The 20,318-nt window shown below is 35.9% G+C and overlaps 1 protein-coding gene across 1 annotated transcript in view; it reads left to right on the forward strand.

Annotated features, from left to right (window-relative positions):
• Window positions 1-20,318, forward strand: part of ECT2 (epithelial cell transforming 2) — a 68,162-nt gene that overhangs the window by 46,416 nt on the left and 1,428 nt on the right. The window contains exons 22-24 of the mRNA XM_074190934.1: window positions 8,362-8,516; window positions 16,564-16,671; window positions 17,450-17,599. Of these exons, the coding sequence (XP_074047035.1) occupies window positions 8,362-8,516; window positions 16,564-16,671; window positions 17,450-17,599 (413 nt within the window). The remainder of the gene's footprint in view (window positions 1-8,361; window positions 8,517-16,563; window positions 16,672-17,449; window positions 17,600-20,318) is intronic.

Raw genomic sequence — 20,318 nt, forward strand, 5'->3', positions numbered from 1 at the left:
TGGCATCACCTCCCTGATGTTGTGGTTGTCTTCAAGAATGAGGGACAGAAGGCAGCTAGGTGGTGCAGTGGATAGAGCACTTGCCCTGGAGTCAGGAGTCCCTGAGTTCAAATCCAGCCTCAGACACTTAATAATTACCTAGCTGTGTGGCTTTGGGCAAGCCACTTAACCCCATTGCCTTGCAAAAACCTTAAAAAAAAAGAATGAGGGACAGAGATCATCAGCATCATAATTTTAAGAGTTATTGTGGGGTGGTAGTTAGGGACTCCAGGTCTCTTGTATATCTATGCCAGGGGAAGGAATTTCTACAGCAGGAGTTCAGTGGTGGAAAGAGCACTGTTGAAAGTCAGAAGAACTCAGTTCAGATCCTGTTTTATTTTATGTAATTTAAGAATTTAAATTATTCTGAGAAGGGGATCCAAAGACTTTATCAAACACCACTCAAGGGTTCTGTGACATAAAAAAGGCTTAGACCTTCAGGACAAGATGACCTCTCAGGTCGTTCCTAGTCTAGATCAATGATTCCATCAAACATTTCTATAGAGGTAAGCTGGAAAGATTGTTAACTATTCTTATGTTTATTTCAGGAGGATCTTGAAGACCTCATTATCAATTGGGATGAAAGCAAAAGTATTGGTGACATCTTTCTGAAATATGTGAGTGTTTACTAAAAGTAAAATGTTCTCACTTGGAGTAATATGTTATCTTACTTTGTGTTCCATTTAAATTGGACTTTACATGTTATTAAATACTTACCAAATTTATTGAAAGTTATTTTAATGCTAATTGAGGGAAACTTTTCTTTAAAATGCCTTGTAAGCTCATGCACTCTTATGCTTTCTTATACTTGGTGAACCAAAAAGTTTTGTGTGATTGTAAACTATTAAAACTCATAAGTTTTAATACAAGTTTTAATAGCTTATAGCTGAACTAAGATGCCCTGTATATACTGTAGTATACTGATTTTGAACATCAATGGATGTACTTTATTGGAGCCCAGTGATTCAAAATCATTGAAGTGAAAAAGCTATCCATAATCTGAACAGTTTTCAAATACTTTCATTTTTTAGTTTATAATCTGTTTTTTTCTCACTCTCCATTCTAAATCATTAATGACAAATGCAAATCAAAATAACTGAGATTTCACATTAGCAATTTTTGATAAAGAGCTTTCTTATGTATAGCAAAACATTTATTATGATTCTTCCTGCAGTTTTTTCCACCTTTCAGAATTTCTGTGTTAGTGTTACATGCAAACTTTGCCTTTGTTCAAACACTCAGTTATTTAGTGTGTAGATGGAAGGGAATGCCAGATTAATTTTCTTGTGTTTTGATTGTGTTTCAAATTGAATTACATTGCAGTCCTTGTCCTGAGAAATGAATGAATGAAGCACAAATATTAAAAGCTAACTAATACAAAAATATTGGTTCTAGTTAATTTAAAAGTAATATTTGTCAGATTGAAACTTGAAATTGATAAGTATATAGTCTACAGAGAAAGTAATTAAAACATTCATTGTGTTTGCTATTTTTCTCTCTTAGTCAAAAGATTTGGTGAAAATTTATCCTCCTTTTGTAAACTTCTTTGAAATGAGTAAAGAAACAATTGTTAAGTGTGAAAAACAGAAGCCACGATTTCATGCTTTCCTTAAGGTAAAGTGGTATTTAAAAAAAAAGAAATCTTATGATTCTACTATACATAGTTTGGAGAGTTTCATAAAAAAATGTTTTGGCAATAAGAATCAAGTATAGTTCTCTTAAGAATTATCTAGTTATGCATGTGTGTTTAACAGCCTGCAGTGGATGGATATGGGGAAAGACCAAGAACTTAAAGGATAGGCAGCCCTAGCTTAATGAGCAGAATGCTGTCTCAAAAGCAGCTTCAGATACATTCCACTTGTATGACCTGTAAGGACAGAGGGTCAGGGCAGGTGCTAAAGAAAATATTGGCAAAGAAATTGTCCTCCCTGGAATCTCACTCTACCCACGAAGTCAAAAAACTGGAAACAACATCAGTGTGAATGGGTTATTTGGAAAGGGCAGTAAGAACACCTGTTTCTAGGAAGTGGGCTGGGAGTTGCTTTATCTGTGACTCAGCTGGGTCAGGAAAGGTAGAAAAGTGAACATTGTGCTAAAGGGAAAGCTGGTTTTCTCTCAGGGATGTCTGCAGTCAGTGAGATACTGGGTTAGGTAATCTCTGCTTTCTCCCATCTCTAAGATTCTCAAGTTGAAATTCCTGGACTCAGAAATATCAATATAACTGATTCAGTGATATCGTATGAAGGCTAACATTTTCATAGTAATTTTAAAAATTCTGGAAGTCTTTGCTATGGCTTGATAGGAAATTTTTAAACTGCTTTCTTCTTTGAGGTGTTAAGTCCTAGCTTACTGGAATGACATTTCATTTTGGGATTCAGTGGTCCTATGAAAGGGCAAATGATTTTTTGGCTTTTCTTTGTTATAATCAGGTCTACTTATGTGACTTTTGGGTTGTTGTGTTTAATCCAAAACTGAACTATATAACTTCCCTTCCCAAACCTCCTTCCTTCCAACCACTGTATTATTTCCCTTTTAGTCCCCCTACCTTGGAGCCAGATGTTGTCCTCCTTTCTCTCTCTCTCTCTCTCTCTCTGCCTCATGTTCTCTTGTAGCCTCACCCTTTTCTCTTGACACTCAATCTTTTAGATCCAGGAGTTTTCTTTGCGTAAAAGGACCTTGATGCTTGGAATGCTCTCCTTCCAGGCTTCCATGGCTTCCTTCTGCATACAGGAAACCTTTCCCATTCCTTGTTAATTCTGGTGCCTTCTCTCTGTTACTTCTTTCTCATTTACTCTGGTACATGTTTCTTTGCTTGTTGTCTTCTCTGTGTCATTGTGAACTCTACAGAAACAGAAGTCTTACCTTACTGTGTGTCACATGTGCTTAGCACATGGCAGGCTTAATAAACACTCATTAACTGATCCAGATTACTGTTTTCTGTTTTATCATAATTATGCAAAAAATTTTTTCAGATCAACCAAGCTAAACCAGAATGTGGGCGTCAGAGCCTTGCTGAGCTACTCATCCGACCCGTGCAGCGGTTACCTAGTGTTGCATTACTTCTAAATGGTAATTTGGTGATGGAGTTTCATTACATTCAAGGGAACAGAATTTTCAAGCAAAAGAAAATTTGCCAATCTAATCTTAGTTTTAGACCTTCCTTTTAAATATTCTTACTTAGAAATGGCAAGGTTATTTATAATCCTCATTAATTCTGACAGACAGACAGAGAATGAATGCTAGGGTGAGAGATATATCTATAGTGCATAGCCCATGAAATTTGCACTCCTGAGAGATGGACAGTCATCCCCCCCCCCCCCCACACACACACATGAGATAGCAGGATAAAATTTTTCAGTGTTTTGGGAGAGGGAGTGTGACAAGTATACTTGTCACACTGAAGATAGAATTTATTTAAAATATGCCTACTAAATTTAGTTATCAAAAAAAGAAATATATTTTTTAAATTGGTATATAAATATACTGAATTTTATTAAAGAAAATATATTCCTGGGTCACATTTGCATGATTATTTAATAAATGCTAGATTTCTAATCCTAAAATGAGTTGTATTGAAGATCTTATATGAAGGAAGAAGCCTTTTATTTTTTCCTTTTATTTTACCCCTTTTCTTTTCCCTGTCCTAACGCTTTTTGAGCAGATTGTATTTTCATTTTAGTAAACGGGGAAAGATACTATAAGTAATCAATACATTGAAAAAGGTGGAAAATATTTACTTTAGTCCACTTGTGAACCTCCTACCTCTGCAGAGGGATGGAGTGGTATTCTCTAATCTCTTATTTGGAGCCATGCCTGGTAGTAATTTCTCAGTGTTCACTTTGGGGATTTTTTGCGGTTCTTTCCATTTATGTTGTTGTGGTCATTAGGTTTATTATTTTCTTGACTCTACATTCATGAAAATCCTTCTTTATAAAACAACTCTTTTATTAAAGATCTAAAGAAACATACTGCAGATGATAACCCTGACAAGAATACACTAGAGAGAGCTATTGGATCATTAAAGGAAGTAATGACGTAAGTTCATTTTAATTTGAGGGTTTTGCTTAAGGCCTAAAATGTCATTATAGAAAATTTAAATGAATTAATTAATGGGAGTTTATTACTAACTAATGTATTTGTAGCACAACACTATTTTACCTGTTTTCTAATAAAGTAGCATGGTGAAATAATGATGAATGATTCTAGAATGTATTTACTAGACTTTCACAGATTATCAGCTCAGTCCTAAAAACAGTTTGGTTCCATGCAAATAAATTAAGTATTTTTGAAAGTTTTAAATGTTGTAGACTTACTCATATAAATATATATATATACATATACATATATATATATAATATATATGTATGTATGTGTGTATGTATGTATACTTCCATGCAGAATTTGCTTTTGAGCTCAGATGCACCAAAGTTACTTAACATATCCATCCTGAAACAAAAGGAGCAAGTACACACAGTATATATCTTTTTCCTTTCCAATTCATTTTTTAAAATAGTTTTCCAATTAATATTTGTTTTGAGGAACATCTTAAAATTGAAAGTTTTTGCTGTTTCATAAAACCTGTTGAAAAGTGTAAAATTTATGAATCTTTAACAAATTACTTGAGATTTTCTCTTTCAATGTCATGGATGAATTTGAAGTCCTATAGATGTGTGATAATCTACAACAGACTTAAAAATATTTTGTGATACCCAGGTTGTTGTTCTTTAATTGTTTTTATTTGTTATAAGAGGATGACTGAATTGAAAGCAATTAGAAAGTATTAAAAGGATGGCACCTGTCTTTGGAGTGTGGAGATAATGAGAAAGTCCTCATTCATCAGTCCTTAGACTTTTAAACATTGTTGTATAAGTATGGAAGGGTAAATGATGGCTGATATTAGGTACATACATATATGACTGGGCTTGTAATTAGCATGTCCATGGAAAATAGTTTAATAACAATTTTTGAAATGAATTTTAAAGAGTATAAATGGGAAATTGCTTAAAGGAAACCATAATACTGCTCAGATGTCATGAAATTTTGTAGATTTTTAAAGTTATAAAGAGGTTGTAGTTTTATAGGTTTCGGGATATGTTGCCCTTCAGAAGTAACATTATGTACATGGGTATATAATTCACAAAACTTAACTTGAACTGTTTTGAATGAATGGACTTGCTTGTGATGACTTGGATTGGGTGACAGTTGTCTTCCTTGAAAGATTCACCTAAGGGTTTCTTAGTAAAATCCCTTTGGAATATTGTAAATTATCCATTTTGCACATCTTTGCAAAATGTTCTGTTATAAAAGTAAGATTTTTTTTTAACCACTTTTTTATATAGAATATTGGAATAGGAATCAGAATTATTTTTTATCCAGTTTCCTTTTATGTTTGCAGACATATTAATGAGGATAAGAGGAAAACAGAAGCCCAAAAGCAAATTTTTGATGTGGTTTATGAAGTAGATGGATGTCCAGTAAGTGTTCTTATTTAAGTAATTTACCTGTCTTTTAAATTGTTTTACTTTTCAATTGCAATTGAAGTTTATACAAGTCTACAATTATCAAGTATTTTACACATTCTTTTTTTATGACCAAACACCATGTGATTTTGTTTTTATATCTTCATTTCATGCAGGCTAACCTTTTGTCTTCTCATCGAAGTTTGGTGCAGAGAATTGAAACCATATCTTTGGGTGAACATCCCTGTGACCGAGGAGAACAAGTAACTCTCTTTCTCTTCAATGATTGTCTGGAGGTATGTGACAGCATCATAATAATGTTAGTGCCTGGGACTACAGTGAATTCTTGAGACCAGGCTTTCAGTTGTGAAGTTAGAGGTGACTTTCTTACTCGATGAGTCTAAATTGTCATATTTTAGTGATCATGACCAATTAATGAATTGATCCTAGGAAGAATATCTGTTTAGGAGTAGATAGATGCCTTCCTTCAACTGTTATTTTCCTAAATAACTTAAGCAATATATCCATGGCTTTTTTGAAATTAATCATAGCAAATAAAGCCTGTTTCAAGACAATAGAAGTTAGAGGTCAGAAGGTATTGACCTTTAGATAGACCATGGAATTCTCTGATATGTTTGTATTTTGTTGAGAAAGAAGACAAAGATTTGTACACTGTTTTCATCGTTACCCACTCTGCAATCTCTTGATAGCTTGGTAAAAAAAAAATTTATAGCCTCCTTATTATTCAGCTTGACTTGGCTTAAAGCACACTCAGTCTCTTTGATATGTCTTCTCTTTTCCCTTGAGGTCATTTGGGCTTAGGTTTCAGATTACTATTCTTCTGTGCTTGTATTTTTTATGGTATATCTAAGTTAGCTAGGTTCTCCCTTTTTTGGTCTTTCTACTTTTACCTCCTTTCCTCATTCTCTTTTAATGTAAAGCATAAATTCCTTTTCAATTATATCGGTTCAGATGTTCATTCTCTTCTGTTTTTTAGTCACCCATCCTGCCAATTTCATTTTTCCTTTGCCATACTCAACTCATGGCTTATTAACACAGAGAAATAGTCCATTTTCTTGATTCACATCTGGGGTCATCTCCAGTCTTCCTAATCCATGGTATCCTTGGCAGACATTCTGAGTTTTCAAACTGCTCTGGAGTAGAAAATGAGGTTGATGACTTAGCAGAGCATCCCTTTACTCAAATCCAATTCATGTACTTGCCATGGCATCACTTCCCTGATTGTTGTGGTCATCTTCAAGAATGAAGGACAAACATATCATGTCCTATTATTTCATTGTGTAAACATCCGTATATTTATAAAATTATTACACTTTGATTATTCCAGTGATACAAATTCTCAATTCATATGACTTGGAGAAGATGTTTTACCCAGAATGTGCCATGGGAATCATATTTAACAGAATATATAGTAGTTTTTTGATTAAGTGGGGTTGATTTGTATATTTTCTATACCCATTAGTGGAAGAAAAACAAATTTTGCTTATTTATCTGAATTTTTTTTCTTAAACAGATAGCAAGGAAACGACACAAGGTTATTGGCACGTTCAAGAGTCCTCACGGCCATACCAGACCCCCAGCAGCTCTTAAACACATTCAACTTATGCCTCTTTCTCAAATTAAGAAGGTGCTAGATATAAGAGAGACTGAAGGTCTGTGTATTTAGTAATCTGCAATAGTAAATTCATACAGATAATTTGTATAGAGTCATAGATTAGAATCTTCCAGTTATTTGAATGTTAATATCCTATCTATAAGTATTTGGTGATTGAGATTACAGAAACTGCTTATGAAATTGCTTTTTGCAGGAAGTTAAGTTAATCATAATACTCAATGATATGTGAATGTGTAGGAAATATTTACATTTGAACAATCAGAGAACTTTTAAACTGTTACTTGTCAAGCTTTTGCCTCTGAGGCACTAACAGTGTTCTTTTCATTCCATCAAGACTCAACAAAAGTCACCAGATGATTTGATGTTCTTTACACCCTCTCTGTATAAAGTATCCCTAGTGTCCATGTTGACATCTGAGGGATAAGACATTTGATTTACTGCTAGGTATCCTTGGCAGACATTCTATGTTTTCAAACTGCTTCCTAAGAATACTCAACGAGCTTTTGGGGCAATTTCAGTCCCCTTGAGAAAGTGTCTGCAGTTAGCCCAAGCGCTAAATAACTACAAGGTTGTTACAGAAGGCCCCCTCAAAGAGTGAAGGGCACTTAATGCATAGGTATGCTTTTATTATGTGTTTGCAGAGCATCCCTTTATTGCCCCAGTACTTAACATTATAGAACTTGTTTGCTAACTGTTATGTAAGGGTACTAGATGAAACTCACTGCAAATAGTCTCAACGAAATGATTGTGAGCAATAATTAAAAATTACAATAATGTTTTCTTAAATGATTGATATTCCGGGCAGTGCCATCAATCTTTTATTTATAGGTTCATAATTACTGTAAAGATACTGATGTTGAAATGTAGACTATTTTCACTTCTCTCACAGAAAGTTAAAGAATAGAAACCTTAATATCTAGGCTTTTTCGTTTCCTTGGATTTGTTGCAGACAGTTTGTATTACTTAATTGTGCCTAACATTGTTCTGTTGTAATAGAAAAGTTACTTTGTAAAAAACTTTTGGGATTGGTGAAATTTAAGTAAAAGTATAATTTTGCATTTTGGACCAAGTATCATGTAAAATACTATGAAACATATAATTCCATTTGGTTCTTCTGTTTCCACTTACTCTGTTAAGCTTTCTGAATTTCTTAGTTAATAATTGCATATTCTTTGTGTACTTTCAAGAGCAACACTGAATTTAATTGAAGGGTTTTTGTTACTATAGATTGCCATAATGCTTTTGCCCTGCTTGTGAGGCCACCAACAGAACAGGCCAATGTGTTACTCAGTTTCCAGATGACATCAGAGGATGTTCCTAAAGATACCTGGCTGAAGATGCTGTGCAGACATGTGGCCAACACCATATGTAAAGCAGATGTTGTAAGTTCTTACATTTGTGTGTCAGTCAAAACGATTTAGTTGAACACATTGTTAGACAGTCACAGAATTCTTGGAATTTCTTGTGAATTGTGTGGGAGATTTGTTTTTATATTGTGATGGAAACTGGTAAGAGCGTATTTTCTCTTACCATGAGAGTGTCTGAATTTGTAGAACCTTTTGAGATGGAAACTCCATTTTTCTGATTCTAATTTCTGAGTCACTAGGGACCTGTAGTATAAAGAGTTTGAATTTCATCTCTCTTTCCTGCCAATGAGTCCTTGTCACATAAACCATACTGGGTCTTAAGTTTCCTTATTTGTGAAATGAGAAAGTTATATGTATTAAAGTAGTCTCCAAGATCCTTTCTGCCTCAAAGTATTCTTAGGTTTCCCCGCACTATTTCCTCACATAGATGAAGACTACTACAGCCTCTACATTGGATTTATAGATGTCTTTTTCCTAGGTGAATTCAGAGTACTTGCATTGTTTTATGACTTCTTTGAGACTGATGGAGTAGAGACAAAAATTGATAGAGAATCAGGAGTAATTATTGAGATTTGACAAAAGTTGTATATACTAAAGCTGTGAATATATGAAAATAGGTAAGCAGGTAGAACAAAAAATACTGGTATACTCTGTAATATTTAATAATAAATATTAAATATAATCCTTTCTGCTACTTAGTACCTTTAGTGACCTTGGCTATCCTTATTTTCTTTATAGACTTCATTCTCATCTCTAGAATTAGGGGGTTAAACTCAGAAGTCTCTAGGGTCACTTCTAATTCTAGAGCCTGAGTGATACCATTAGAACATGTGATCCTATATGTGTGTGTGTATAGATGTTGATGTGTTATTACTACAATTGATGATGTTGAATAGAATATATAGTTAGATATTTAATAGTATGAGTAATTCTGTCAAGCACGAAGCAATACTAAGATGTTGGATAACCAATTCTGTAGAACATAGTGTCTCAGTGCTGTACTTACATCCCAGTCTTGATGTGAGACATTTATATAACAGATCCCTGCTGTCTCGAATCTGAGACTTGAACACACACAATCTTTTGTTGATGAGAATTGTGGCCTTTCCACATCTGCTCATCCAGTGCAGTTCTCCTTTGGGTTGTCACAGAAATCTTTTTTAAATAGAGTTGACACTCTCCTGGTATCTTTTTTCTGACTTCCTCAACTTTTATGCTTCTCTTAAAAAAAAAAGTCTCTTTTCCAAAACACTACTCCTAAGACTCCCTTTAAAAGCAATATAAAAAAAAAAGAGTAAATTCCTAGTGATTACATGAACAGATCAGGTCCTGACCATACAGGCAACATTTTACATATAAAGGCTTATGCCCTTTTACTAAGAGACTCAAGGAACTCTTATTTCCTTTTTTCCCTTTGGAGGCAAGATTGGTCTTTAGAATTCATCTGAAGTCAGTAGCTTTTTCTTAATTTCATTTGTGATAGTCATTTTTTGGTTCTACTTCTGTAGAAGTTTCTATACATTTCCCTAGGTTTCTTTCAATTCTTCTTCATTTGTTTTCTATTGTGGCATAATAATGGTTAGTTTAGCTATTCTTTCCATGAAAATAAAAAGTTCAACTCTTATATGTAACTGTTTAAAAAAAAATTGTCACTAGTTTTCTTGGGGGTAAATTCCTAGTAGTAATGCCTAGATCAAAAGGTATAAAAAGAGACTTTACACAATTTCAAATTCTGTCTCGTTGTTAAGTCATTATTGTCCACCCATTTTTCTGGTTTCATTTTATCTTTTTTTACATGACTTCTTATGTTTTATCAATACTGGGTGGCAACCTCTTTATTTATGCTCACTATGAACCATTGCTCTTTTGGGTCCTTTATGATTGTCATTCTGTTGAGATTATGGCATTCCGTGATCCATTACCATGTTGCCATTAGTATCAAAGCATACTGGTAGAATTGGCCTTCTGAGCCAGGGAGCAATCTGGGACCATTGAAGACACCAAAAAGTTCTCTTGTTGTCATTCAGCTTTCCCTCTTCCTATTCATCTGGCTAAGAAATAAGCAGTGCTATACAAACTCAGAAGTTTTCCTGTCATAATGTGAGCAATGTGAATTTGTAATCCTTTTTTTCAAGGTTACTTAATAGACTGGTCTTTTAAATAGCTATAGGTTTTCCTGAATAGTCTGTAATATTCGAGGACTTATTAATTATTAATAATAATTATTATTACAAATGAATGCATTTGGCAGATATTTAATTAGGAAGTTTGTCTTTCAATCTTTATTTTGGGCTTTACAAAGTTTAATATTGGTCACCATTTTAGCATGAATTTCTCATTTCATGTGAAATGGTCTATCTTTAGAAGAGCTATGTTTCTTTTGTTTCTCCTGATATTACTACTTGCATCTCCATCACATTTTCCAGTTTTGTCATGTTTTCATCAAGAATATCTTTTACGTTTACATAGACCATGTTCTCATAGATTTTTATTTTAATTTGTTCTCATAGGTATTTGTGTTTATTTGAGTAAACAACATCTGAGTTGATAGTTGCCTGATGCTTTTTAAGTATACTTGTCTTTTTCAAAGTCTTTCCTTGAGCACCTTTAACATTATTTAAGTTTTCCTTAAAAGTCACTCATTTGCATACTTTACCTCTTGCAACTTGTTCTGCCCTTTAAGGCCAAACATATCATAATTCTTGAAATAACTGAAAGTTTGTTTTTAAAAAAAATCATTTTTTATTTTTTCAATTATATGTAAAGATAATTTTCAACATTCATTTTGGTAAAGTTTTCTCCCCCACCTTCCCCCGAGATAGCAAGTAATCTGATATAGGTTATACATCTACAGTCATGTTACACATATTTCCATATTAGTCATGCTATGAAAGAAGACTCAGGACAAAAGGGAAAAGTCATGAGAAGGAAAAAGCAAAACATTTTAAAAAGTGAAAATAGTCTGCTTTGATCTGCATTCTGATCCTTCTTTGGATGTGGATGTCATTTTCCATTACAAGTTGTTTAGGATTGCCTTTGATCATTGTACTGCTGGGAAGAATTGTGTACATCATAGTTGATCATCTCACAATGTTGCTGTTAAAGTGTAGTATTCTCGTTCCACTCTGTTCTCTCAGCATCAGTTCATGTAAATATGAAAGTTGCTTTGATGGCCTTGTCTTCTGTTTTCCAGGTTTAAATATCCCCATTTCTTTCAACTGATCCACACATTACATGAACTAGATGCCCTCTTTTACTCGCCAGCTTTCTCTGTTCTGAATTTGCTCTCTACTTAATCAGTTTCCTTTCTAAACTATTAGGTTGGGAAACTTCTCCAACTTTGACTTCTTCAGTGCTTTAGTGCTCAGCACTGCTTTGCTAGTCCTCCTACTTTCATCTTTTAAGAGAAATTGCCCTTTTCTCCTTAGTGGAATCCTTCCATCTCTTGGAGGACAAGTTGAGAAGCCATTCCTTATCGCTTGAGATCATACCTCTATACCAGACTCAGCAGTTGTTTGGCAAACTGCGCTATTTCCCTATTCTAGCTCAGTTAGAAATGGAAAGCAACTGGGCCTGGAGTCAGGGGGGGCCTGAGGTCAGAGTTGGCCTCTGGCACTTCCTGGGTGTGTGACTGAACAAAATAGTATTTCTTCTGGGGCCTCCTTTGATCTTCACACCTTCTCTTCCATCTCTCTCTTCCTTCTGGTGCTTTGATTTCTGTATATGAATATATGTTCCTACTGTAGCACTGCTACTCACTCCTCCCTCTTTTTTTCCCCTTTTTTTTAAAAACCAGTTTTGTGATGGTGGTGGTGTTGTTTTTTAAAATAAGAAAGCCTTGCTCTGATCATGAATCTCATCGTACTAAGGCTCGGGGGTGCCTGTTATATCAGAATTTCCAGTTCTTCATCTTTATTACTTTATTGTACATGTATATCTATAGATATATGTGAGGCTGTAGGTGGTTAAAAAAATTTTTTTTTTTTTACTGAATTCTTTCTTGGACTTGTTTCCTCTGAACCTCTGAGTTTATCTACTCCCCTTCACTCTACATTGTAGTTCTTCCCTGTGGTGGTTAGCATGGTGCTCACACACATGTGTCATTTTCTTCCCTTTTTCCTTTTCAGTTTAAATGTTTTGATTAAATTTGCAAGAGAGAATTCTTTGTTTTCACTTCTTGTTAGGAGCTTTCCATCTCTGGAGAGGAACCATGGTCCACCCTCTTCTGAGACAGCATCTTTTTAACTAGTTTTTCTCCTTCTCATTTGCCTTTCTGTACTGAGACTTATTTTTTCATTAGTCATTTTTTTCATTAGTTTGTACCCCCAAGGTCTTCAGGTTTTCCCCCAGAACTTCATAATCCTTAGCAGTATTTTCTTAATTGGCTAAGTGGATCAAAGGGAGCAGGTTGGGCTCTTCTGCTTGGACATATCTGGAGAGGCTCCATAGGAGACCTGTCTGTCATTTTCCTGTTAACAGAGCCACCTCAATGCTGCTTAGGAGATGTAACCTATAGTGACCCAACCTTTTGGTCTTGTCAGAATGTTTACGTCATCTTTGACTTTATTCCTAGCGGTCCTCTCCAGAAGCGTTCCTTCTCTCTGTCCCTTCTTTTCCTCTCACAGTCCCAACCTCTTGACTAGCTCTCTTTAATTCATCCTTCCTCAAGTGGCCTTATCGCAACAACTCCGAATTGTGTCCCTTGGGTCCTGCTAGCTGAAACCTCTTGAATAAAATAAGAAGTTCTGATCTTGCCATAAAAGACCTTCCAAGAAAAACCTGACCTGATCTCGCTCTTCTTGTGACCCATGCTTGGCCCCTCTTGCTGTGCTCTGCTCCCTCCCTTCCTTGAAGGCCTTTGCTGACCCTCCTAACTTGGCTGCTAGCAGAAGGGAGGACCTCTTCCTCTCCCTTCTCAAACCTCTCCTAGCACTTTACCAAGTTTCTCTATTCTTCCTCATGTAATTCTGTTGAGGCAGCCAGGAGGCGTGGTGAATAGAGGGCTGAACCCTATTGGATACAGGACCCGAGTTCGAATTCTGTTAAGTGACCTTGCACAATTCATATAGGCTCTCTTGATCTCTGTTTCCTTATGTGGAGAATGAGGATCATTGTATGAAGGGTTGTTTTGAAGATCGGATGACGATATCTAGAAAACAACTTGTAAATCTGAAAGTGCTCTTTAAGAGTCTTAAGATCTTGGGGCAGCTAGGTGGTGCAGTGAATAGAGTACTGACCTTAGAGTCAGGAGGACCTGAGTTCAAATGTGACATCAGACACTTAATAATACCTGTGTGTCCTTGGGCAAGTCACTTAACCCTATTGCCTTGCAAAAACCTAAAAAATAATCTAAGATCTTGAGAAGCAGGGTTTGTCTGAGGTTTTGTTGCCAGCCTAGCATCAGATGAATGGGTTAGTGCATATTTATATTAAGTGCTTTCTGGACCTAGGTGGCACTGTGGGCAGGGTGCCAGACCTGGGATCAGGAAGGCCTGAGTGCAGATGATTCGTAGACACTTCTAGCTGTGTGACCCTGGGCAGCTCACTTAACCTCTGCTTACTGCAAACCACCCCAGGGTCTGCCGCCACAATCCTGGGATGTTCTCTGGTCCACAACATCACAAATTGCTGGACATGACTGAACTAGAACAACAAATAGAGACTTTTCACATCATCTTAGTTGCTCTCTGAAGAGCTCATAGTTTTCAAAAAGTTCTAAAATTAAACCCCCCAAAGGGAGAACAATTATCAATTATATACTGAGTAGAACAGAATAAAGGATTCAAAATGGAACCATAAATTTAATACAGATTTTTTTTAAAAAAAAACCTATTTCATTCAATATATTACTTTGAATGCTTTCTCACTTCCCCCTTTTTTTTTTCTTGTAAGGCAATGGGGTTAAGTGGCTTGCCCAGGGCCACCAGCTAGGTAATTATTATGTGTCTGAGACTGGATTTGAACCCAGGTACTCCTGACTCCAAGGCCAGTGCTCTATCCACTGCGCCACCTAGCCACCCTCCCATTTCCTTTTAAACATCCTTTTATCCTTTGAAATACTTATCTCTCTAACCACCCCCCCCCGCCCACTCCCATCTTCTCCCCTCTTCTTTTCTTCCCAGTGAGGAACTCGCATCACCTCACATCATCTTGCATGGAGAAATGACCTAGGAGGAGGTTTTGTGCCTCAAGAGTGGGAATGCCCATGCCCTTGGGAGACAGCCACCTAGCAGATGGCTATTTTCTGCTTCCAGTTCTGTGCCTGAAGAGGCCTGGGGTAGACTTGGATGTTTTGGGCTTGCTCCCTGTTCCTTATGAGACCCTCATCTGGGTCTACCCCCTAGGTGGCTGCCATGGCGCAGCTGCCCAAGCCGGGAAGGTCAGAGGTGAGGCTGGCTTCAGTTGTGGTATTGCCAGCCTCTTAGGCTTAAACTTCACCAATGTCTGACTTTTAAAGTTGCAGGTGCTTAATTAATATTGAATAATTGTGTGAAGCATTTTGTAGTTTGCTTCTTAGCCACAAGATGGCACCAAACATTTAACTTTGGGTCTTGGGTTACTTTTAGCCTGAGATTCCTTCAGAAATTTTGTTTTTGTAAATTTAGATTTGGGGACCCCTGCTGGGTGTTTTGTACATATGGAATTCCAGGAATGAGGGAGCAGCTCCCCAGATTGCTAAATCCTGATCTGGGCTTGCATGGAAATGGATATAGAAGTTCACAAAATACAAACTATACATTTACTGTCTTACAGCTAAGGTAGTGAGATTTGATTCCTCATCAGGGCAATCTAAAAATCTTGATTGAGTTCTCCATTTTGTAATAAATTAAATAAAAACGTTTTGAAGTCAAGCCCTGCCTTCCCACTTCCTTCTAAAATCTACCTTTCCAACTTTTTTCCCCCCATTACTCATTTCTCCATGCGAGGTGATGCAGGCCCCTCACAGGCAAGAAAAGAAGGGGGAGGAGGGCATTTCAAAAAAGACAAAAGGATGTTTGAAAGGAAACAAACAGAGCATTCAATGTAATATATTGAATGAAATATTTGACTTCAACCAAACCGGGCAATATTGAAAATATGAAGTCATGAAAATGATGTTGTTCTGCCTGATCTCATATGCCCCATGCCTAGGAGAAACTTGAACATTTCTGTCAGGTGAAATACTTAAGTTCAGGTTTCAGAAGGCTTCTCTGATTTTTTTAGGATGATCCTTTCTTAAATCTCCTGCCACTCTTCCCCACTGCAGTGGATCTTATCTTAATTTGCACTATTATTGTGACACGTTTTAATTCTCCTTACTAGATTTGAAATTCCTACAGGCCAGGGGATAGGATTCATTTTTGTATTTTCCAGTACCTTTCCCATAATAGTCTTTTGAGAAGTATTTTTTTTAATGGAATTAAATCTAGCATTCCATTTGCTCTCTTTAAATAGACCTTGTAGCTATTTATCCATTTATTGTGAATTCCTCTGCTTTACAAAATTGTTACACTGATGTTTTTAAAAAGAAAAAACCCATTGTCATTTACCAATATCCTCCTCCAATAGAGAACCCTCCTTTGTTCAGTCCATTCTCCCCTGCCAAGAGGAAGGAACTGTCTAATTAACAGTCTTTTAATTGCGACTGTTCATTGCCTTGATGCCTTAGTGACATTTTCCATTACTTTGTTCTGGTCATTGTGTATACTGTATCCTTGATTTTGTTCACCCTCTATCATTTCATTCAGGTCCTCCCAACTTTCTCTTCATTTATTACATTTGTCATTTTTTAGGTTTTAATAATGTTCTATTATATCTATATTCCCACTGACAACTTGAAGCAAGGACAGTTTGGTCATTTTCCACACAATTTCAAATTGATTTTCAGAGTATATGGACTAATTCACAACCTAGCAGTGTGTTATATCTTTTCCCCCCCAATCTCATTAAATAAATTTCAGATAGATATTGTTAAGCTTGTTGAGTTTATTTTTTCAGCTTCTAATTATTTTGGATATAAATATAATTTTTAAAAAATTGGGGAGGTCTTAAAAAATTACTAACAAATACTATTTTTCAACAGGAAAATCTTATTTATACTGCAGATCCAGAATCTTTTGAAGTAAATACAAAAGATATGGACAGTACATTGAGTAGGGCATCCAGAGCAATTAAAAAGACTTCTAAAAGGGTAAGAATTCAGCAAAACTAACATTATACTTCCAAAATATATCCTTCACTATCTTTTCCCCAGAAAACAATACTCAAACATCACCACTGTTTCTAAGATGGATTTTATATAACCATGCTATTTTTCCATAGCCTGAAAAATGTCCTCTAGAAAGAGTGTTTTGATTGAGCCAGTTATAGTAAATGCAGTATAACAGTAATTTTATATAACATTATTTTCTGGGCCCTTGCCTTCCTTGTTGGTCATTCTCTTCAGTGAAAACACTAATTTGGTTGTTTGTAGTTCTGGAAATGAAGTTCTGAGCTGCCATGAAGCTCTTTAGAATTATTTTGTTCTAGTCTGTAAAGATTGCTATGCCATTCCCCTTTCTCCACCCCCCCCCCGCTTACTTCACCTCTCAGTATCCCTTCAGGTAAATGAAAATAAAAAGCCTGTGTTGTAATTGTGCTTTTCTCTTTTTCTTGGTGAGGACTTGGCTTAGACATTGAACGTCTCATTCTTCAGTTGCTCCCTTGTAAAACTAGAATGACAATTGCCTCCTGTGTCCCCTCTAGATATGAGGCCCCAATAAGTTAGTTCAGGGGAATGTTCTTTGGAAAGTGGAATGGATGAATACTCTTCAATGGATGATGGACTCCACTATAGCACTCTCCTGGGGTGAATGACCCCTTTGTGAGAATACTTAAAATGTGCATTTGCTCCTTTTTCTTTGCATAATATTTGATATTTGTCAGGTGTTTAGGATTGGCCCAGTGACAGTCATTTGCTTTATGACTAGGTGACCAGGGCCTTTTCCTTCACCAAGACTCCGAAGAGAGCTTTCCGAAGGACTTTGATAGCCACGCAGAGCAGCACGGAGGGGAGGAGCCCGTGTTCCAGCAGTGACTCTTACGTAGGCAGCCGCCTGACCAGCACATCCTCCTTAGCAGTGAGTTCTGCACCGACCTAGCACATGACCTGACCAGATTGGTTGGGGCACAGAATTTAACACTTTATTTTTTGTGGCTATTTTCATGATGAATTGTCAGGTTACTATTTGCTGCCAAGCCTTAAAACTTCAGCCACAGTCACCAGAACTGTGGGTAAAGCCCCCATTGGTTAACTAGATAGGACACAGGGGCACGGACTGGCTTGTCTTTGTTCCCTGGGGGGGTATTTGGGGGGGGTATGGTCACAAATAGTGTGCACTTCAGGACAGAGTGCGTGTGAACCCAAATAACTAGATGTCTTCTCTCTTCCTAAGCCAAGAAGGGGAGGGTATTGAGGGTGTCAAGTGGTAATTAATTACCTTCTTTTATAATTATTGGATTATTGGAAATTAACTTTTTCTAAGCATTGAATTCCAAAATCAGATTTGGTGTTCCAGATAGGATATAGATTATCAAATACTTTTGGCTAATATAAAAATCATGCAACATTCATTGCCAAAATAGAACCATTAAAGATCAATAGTGTGTCAGGGGATAGCTGTATTCTTTTTTTTTTTTTTTTTAAGGTTTTTGCAAGGCAAATGGGGTTAAGTGGCTTGCCCAAGTCCACACAGCTAGGTAATTGATAGCTGTATTCTTGATGAGGCTTCTTATTAGTTAGATCTTTGGTTTACATTGGCTCTAAGTCATCATGTGAATTTGAATTTGATTTAATTTGAATTAATTTCTAGGGTTTTGAAACAAACAACTGGGACCTAGAAAGAAGCCAAGAAGTTGTAGTTATTTATTAATCTGAAATATGGGCAAAATCTCTATATATCTCTATGATTTCTAAAATGGATTATTGTTAATAAGATAATATAATTTGGAGCTCTTTTATAATAACTAGAGTACAATTTTGTTTTCTTACATATATCCATAGCATTTATAGCAACACATGCTTTGGATTGCAGAAAATTATATTTAAAAATACTTAAGAGGTGGTGTTTTAACTGTGTAAAACATTTTAATGTAATCTTTAAAAATTTTTCTATTCTTCCATGAAAGAAGAATAAAAAATATTGCTGTTTTGGGGGTTGGCTAGGTGTAGTGCAGTGGATGGAGCACCGGCCCTGGAGTCAGGAGTCCCTGGGTTCAAATCCGGCCTCAGACACTTAATAAATACCTAACTGTGTGGCCTTGGGCAAGCCACTTAACCCCATTGCCTTGGCCCCCCCCCCCCCAAAAAAAATATTGCTGTCTTTTTCTTCATCACTTGCTTTTTACTAACAATTCTCCTCCTCATCTTTTTATAGATGACCCATTCCATATCCAAATACAGTGTAAGTGAATCTATTAAAACCTGTCTGATGTCATACTTCAGACTCTACTGATGGGACCCTCTCAAAGCTTTCCACTTCAACCTTTATAATTCCCGTAGCTCACTCCTAGCAGAGGGAATGTTTCTTTTCAGATAGAGAAAAATATTTCCAAATATCCATTGACTCCAAAACTTCTTTCAAGTCATTTGTAATATTTATGAAAACTTGGAGCAAAGTGTGATAGAAGTGAATTCTAAAATCCTTAAAGGTAGCAATACTGGGGAGGGTTCAGCTTTAAAATTCATTCTTCTTTCTTCTCCTTGATTTACCAATTATTAGGAAATGAAGCTTTGCACGATTTCTTGGTTCATATTTTCTTGGGCTGAGTTTCTTGCTCTATGAATACCAGTGATCATGACAGAAAATTTAAACACAGAAGTTTCAACTATTTTGAGATTTCCTGATATCAAGACAAATGGAAGTTTAAGGAAGACTTTTAATTATTGTGAAGAACAGAATTACATGTAAAATCTGAATCATAGTCTTATTTGTGGTATTAAGGATTGGCTTGATGCAGTACATTTTAAGAAGATTTACTTAAAGAAAAATTTTAAGCTCTACTGTTAGATATTTGAATTTTAACCTTTACTTGATTAGTACTCGATGCAGCACTCAGACCCATCATTTCATTTGGCTTGCTTGGCAAGAGGATTGAATAAAAACTTAAATTTTTATTACTGAACCATTCAGTATGCTTTCTTTTTTATTTTTCAGTGGTAGCTTTATAATTTTTATTAAATTAACACCTTCTTTGGAACTTCTTTCATGGTCATCTGTGGTATTGTATTATAGTTGTTCCATTTGACTGTAACCTTATTGTGACCTTTGAAGCAGGAAGTCTGGAGACTTAACTCTCTAACAAAGGCTGTTACTGGAGGAATTTATTATTTTTGCCCCATTCTACAATCCACTGCCCTTCTTCCCCTACTGCCCTCTCTCTTCCTACCCTTTTAACCCTGAGACCTGTTCAAATCTGTCTCATCTTTTAAATGACTTGTTTAGGAACTTGTCAAGAGACTGTATACACATATATCAGTTGCTTTAGATAAATACCTTATATTATCTAACTTTTTCCAAAAATACCAGTGAATCTAGTCATTTCAACTTCATGATTTATCTTTCTCCTGTAAAAGCTCAAAGTGTCTGTCTACAAAGGAATGTTGCACCATTAATTTCAACTATTAAAAAAGTTGTAGACTAATGCTGCATCTGTTCCAGAAGACTTTTCATATAAACTCTTAAGCATTATTTCTTGACCTGTTCTCATTTTTTAGTTAAGGTACTTTAAATCAATTTAACTCAAAATTGGTCATTCTTTTCCTCATTTTGAATTGTCTTATTTATGCTGTTGTCAAGA

This window comes from Macrotis lagotis, chromosome 6 (genome assembly GCF_037893015.1).
Source record: "Macrotis lagotis isolate mMagLag1 chromosome 6, bilby.v1.9.chrom.fasta, whole genome shotgun sequence".
NCBI classification, from domain to species: domain Eukaryota; kingdom Metazoa; phylum Chordata; class Mammalia; order Peramelemorphia; family Peramelidae; genus Macrotis; species Macrotis lagotis.